The 4,567-nt window shown below is 50.3% G+C and overlaps 1 protein-coding gene across 1 annotated transcript in view; it reads left to right on the forward strand.

The window, feature by feature from the left end:
• The first annotated feature begins 621 nt into the window (after positions 1-621).
• Positions 622-4,567, forward strand: part of CDCP2 (CUB domain containing protein 2) — a 14,481-nt gene continuing 10,535 nt past the window's right edge. Inside the window, 1 exon segment of the mRNA XM_017874500.1 lies at positions 622-700. Within this exon segment, the coding sequence (XP_017729989.1) occupies positions 622-700 (79 nt within the window).

The raw sequence follows: 4,567 nt of genomic DNA on the forward strand, positions 1-4,567 counted from the left end.
TTCATCAACTGTCCACAGCAACCTCCTTCCCTCCTCTGAGCTAAATCCGCATGTCTGAAGGAAGTTGTCCCGCGTGTCCCACTAAATACAGGTTCCTTTCAGCTCACTCAGGAGTCAGGGTGGGAAGAACCTGTAGCAAGCACCTACTCTGTGCTTTAGCAAGTGCCATCTCCTTTCATTTTCACAACAGCCCCTGGGTCGGAGCTGAACAGCCCTGCTGGATGGATGAGAAGACCCAGACCAGGGCAGTTAAATGACTTGTCCAAGGTGACCTGGCAAGTTACAGGCTGAACTGGGATTGATCCCAGATCTACCTGGCCCCAAAAGTTATGCCTTTTCTCCACCACCCACTTTCCTTCCAGGCCCGAGTTTCTTCCCTTCCTGATACACTGTGGTCGGTGCAGATCTCAGAACGTGTAAACCTGCTGACACCAGATCCGTCACTTGACAGTGAGTGAAGGAAGTACCCAGGGATCGGCTTACTAATTCTAGGGGCCAGTGAATTATTCATGCCATCATTAACTTGGAGGCCCTTTCAGCCTCACCTCTCTCCCCTGCTCCGGACCCTCAGATCCTGGCCTACCTGAGCTCGGCAGACCTGTGGGGGCCCCTGGTGAGGAGATGCTGGCAGAGCGGGGGGCTTGCCTGCTGCTGGCAGTGGCACTGCTGGGCCCAGGGCCCCGGGCCCAAGCCATGGAAGGTAGGCACTCTTGGGACAGACACAAACTGGGAGGGGAAGGAGGTGGGCAGGCAGCAGCCAGGGCTCAAGAAGTTTCTACATGGGAAGCCAGAAAGCAGGAGGTCCTTTTAGGGGACGTGGCTGAGTTGAAAATGTATTTGTTCCTGAGATAGGGGCAAGACAATATTTATTGAGTGTCTGCCATGTGTTGGATGTTTCACATGTAGGTTGTATTTAATATGCACAACAAACTTCAAGGTGGATGTTAGTTCCCCATTTTCCAGATGAAGAAACTGAGGGCTGGAGATATTAAGTAACCTGTCCAAGACTACATGGTCACCAAGGTTGAAGGGAATGGCTCCAAAAACTATTAAAGGTTTATTGCTAAAGAGTTTTTTTGTTGTTGTTGTTTGTTTGTTTTTTGAGACAGAGTCTTGCTCTGTCGCCCAGGCTGGAGTACAGTGGCCCAATCTCAGCTTACAGCAACCTCCACTTCCCGGGTTCAAACAATTCGCCTGTCTCAGCCTCCCGAGTAGCTGGGATTACAGGCGTGTGCCACCACAACTGGCTAATTTTTGTATTTTTAGTAGAGACGGGGTTTCACCATGTTGGTCACGCTGGTCTCGAACTCCTGACCTCAGATGATGCACCTGCCTTGGCCTCCCAAAGTGCTGGGATTACAGGCGTGAGCCACCGCGCCCAGCCTATTGCTGAATAGTCTTTATTCTCCTCCCGAGACCCTGCTGTCCATCCCACTGCCAAGCAAGTGAAATCAAAGTTCCTTCTTATAGTATTCAGTGCCCTCTGAGTGTGGGCTCCAACTTCCATATTGTATTCAGCCTCAGTTTCCTGCATCCCTTGGGCATCCCATGCTCTGGCAGGGGAATCACAACCCCTTCTGCTTCACCCTGAGGGATCTTAAGTCCTGCTGTCCCCTCTGTCTGGAAAATCTCTTTTCCCTTTTTCCACCTGAGAACATCTGGCTCACCCTTCAAGCTCAGATCAAATACCACTCCCTCCATGGCCTTCCACATCCTCCATCAACCTCACACACACCTTCACTGGGGCTCCTGGAACCCTCTGCCTGCACTGTGGTCCCCAGTGGCTTTGAACTGCTCTGGCTTTTCAAGCATTGTTTACCTGTCTGTGAAGCTGGGGTGATATCATTTCACCCTTCTGCAAGGCTCAAGTGGGGGCTCAGGGAGGAATTGTACCTTGCTAGTCACCCAGTCACTGACAGAGATGGGACGGGCACCCAAGTGTCTCAACCCATGCCTGGGTAGTGGGAGGAGCTAGCTGTTCCTATTTTCCAGCCACTGGGGCTTAAGGGGCCTTGGGGTAACCCTGGGCATCAGTGTGCCTGGCTGGGTCCTAGTGGACAAGGCCTCTGCTTATGCTGATGACTGGAGCCACCTGGGCTGTAAGAATTTCGCTCTGATGCTCTGGTGTCTTTCCCTGTCCTGTGGGAAGGGCTGGGGGAAGGACAACAACAGGCATTGGACAGAATATCTCTTTGTCCTTTTGCCATAAAGGCATGAATTAGATGCCATTCCTGCCCTGTCCCACTCCAAGATCCAGGCAGAGAGCCAATAATGTGCATCTGTGCGGCCCTCACACAGCCTTTAGCTCATCAGCGCTCACAGTCACCCAGCAAGGGAGGCACCACTGTCCCCATTTCACGGCTCACAGAGGCTAAGTGCACGTGTGTCTGAGCCTTTGTCCATGCCATTCCCTCCCTGCAAATCTTCCCCAACTGATGAAACTCATTCTTCCTAGACAAACTCAAATATCACCCGCTCTGGGAATCTTGCCCCTCCTTGATACTGCTGGCCCCAGGAAGATTAGATTTCCTCTCCCCGGGCCCCAGAGCCCCTTTGTGGCCACAGTGCAATCACACTGTGTGTTTTGTCTCATTTCCCTGACTCCCCCTGCCCGACTCCATGGTGAGCTTCCCACGGAGGGGCCCATTTTGAATCAGCACAGGCCTGGTACAGGGCACATGTTTAGCGAGTGTGTCTTCTCTTACGGGGATTTAGTTAAGTATATTCTTCAGGATGCTTTTGGTTGCAAGTGACAGAAACTCAACCTGGATGAGTTGAAGCAAAAAGAAGAATACATTGGCTCTGTAACCAGGGAGGCAGGAGGCAGCCGAGCTGGGCTCAGGGATGCCACAGCCAGGACCTCTGGGCTCCAGGGCCACTTCCACTTTTCACATGGCTCTTCCAGTTCACAGAGGGGGTTTTTCCTTAAGCCCTGAGCATAAATAATTTAAAAAAAAATTTTTTTTTTGAAACGAAGTCTCACTCTGTCTCACCCAGGCTGGAGTGCAGTGGAGTGCAGTCGGCTCAGTGCAGCCTCTGCCTCCTGGGTTCAAACGATTCTCCTGTCTCAGCCTTCTGAGTAGCTGGGATCACAGGAGTGCACCACAACACCCGGCTAATTTTGTATTTTTAGTAGAGACGGGGTTTCACCATATTGGCCAGGCTGGTCTTGAACTCCTGACCTCAGGTGATCCACCCACCTTGGCCTCCCAAAGGGCTGGAATTACAGGCGTGAACCACCACACCTGGCCAATAATAATTTTTTAAAAAATTTAAAAGAGTCAAATACCAACCAAATGCAATGTATGGACCTTGTTCCACCCCCAGGACTCCGCCTCCCAGTCAAGGGACCAGAAAGGGAAGAATCCCTATGTGGACATTCTGAGCAGAACTCTGGCCCGGCCTGGAGCACATGCCCACCCCGCGGGCCAGTCACTGTGGTGGTGGCGGGAGCCCCAGGACTCCCCAGCTAGAGCCAGGCGTCCACCCCTGGGGCAAGGAAGAGGAGGGAGGGTTACCACGTGGAGGCAAGGAGGGGAGCAGTGTCTAAAAGAGGGGGCTATTGTTGCAAGAGGCAGAGGAAGAGGTATTGGGCAGACCCAAAGCAATAGATGTCCACTACAGCAAGTAACGTCCCTTTCCAGGGCTCAGTTTTCTCATCTGTAAAATGAGTCGGTAGCACCTGCCCTGCCTAGTTCTGAGAGAGTTATATAAGATCATTCACTCACTCATTCATTCAGCAAATATACACTGAGCACCAGCTTTGTGCCAGGTACTGCTCCGGGTGCTTGCAATACAGCAGGGAGAGGGACAGAAATCCTTGCGCTCATAGAGCTTACATTTTCTGCCAGGATACTGAACCAAATCAATAAGTAAAATAAATAGTATGTTAGATCGTGACGAATTCTATGGAGAAGCATATGGCACTAAAGAGAGAGAAGGAGCATGAGCTGGGGAGAGGGTTTCAGGTGTAAATAGGGTGGTTAGGGAAGGCCTCACTGAGAAGGTGACCAGGGATGTGCTGGCTGTTTTGTTAACTTTTAATTATGAAAAATTTCAAACACACCCAAAGCACAGAAAATCATACAATGAATCCCTATGCCCCCATCAATCATCTTCAATAATTATCAACGTTCTGCCTTTCTTGTTTCTTCTATCTCACCCCAGCCCCATTCTGGGAGGTGTGGAGAAATCTAAAGCCTATCTCAGATGCTATATTATTTCACCCATAAATACGTCAGAATATGTCTCTAACAGAGAAACACATAAAACTATACACAACCTCAATACCTTTATCACGGTATAATAAGTCCTTAATTTAAAAAAAGAAATTTTAGAGACAAGGTCTCTCTCTGTCACCCAGGCTGCAGTGCAGTGCTGTGGCCATAGCTCACTGTAGCCTCGAGCTCCTGGGCTCCAGTGGTCCTCCTGCCTCAGCCTCTTGAGAACCTGGGACCACAGGAGCACTCCACCACTCCCGGCTTCATTCCTTAATTTATGTGCTAACTCAATTCATGTTCAGTTTTCCCCAATTATTGACCAAAAAAAAAAAATATATATATATATA

Source organism: Rhinopithecus bieti, unplaced genomic scaffold (assembly GCF_001698545.2).
Source record: "Rhinopithecus bieti isolate Rb0 unplaced genomic scaffold, ASM169854v2 scaffold_7684, whole genome shotgun sequence".
Classification (NCBI taxonomy): domain Eukaryota; kingdom Metazoa; phylum Chordata; class Mammalia; order Primates; family Cercopithecidae; genus Rhinopithecus; species Rhinopithecus bieti.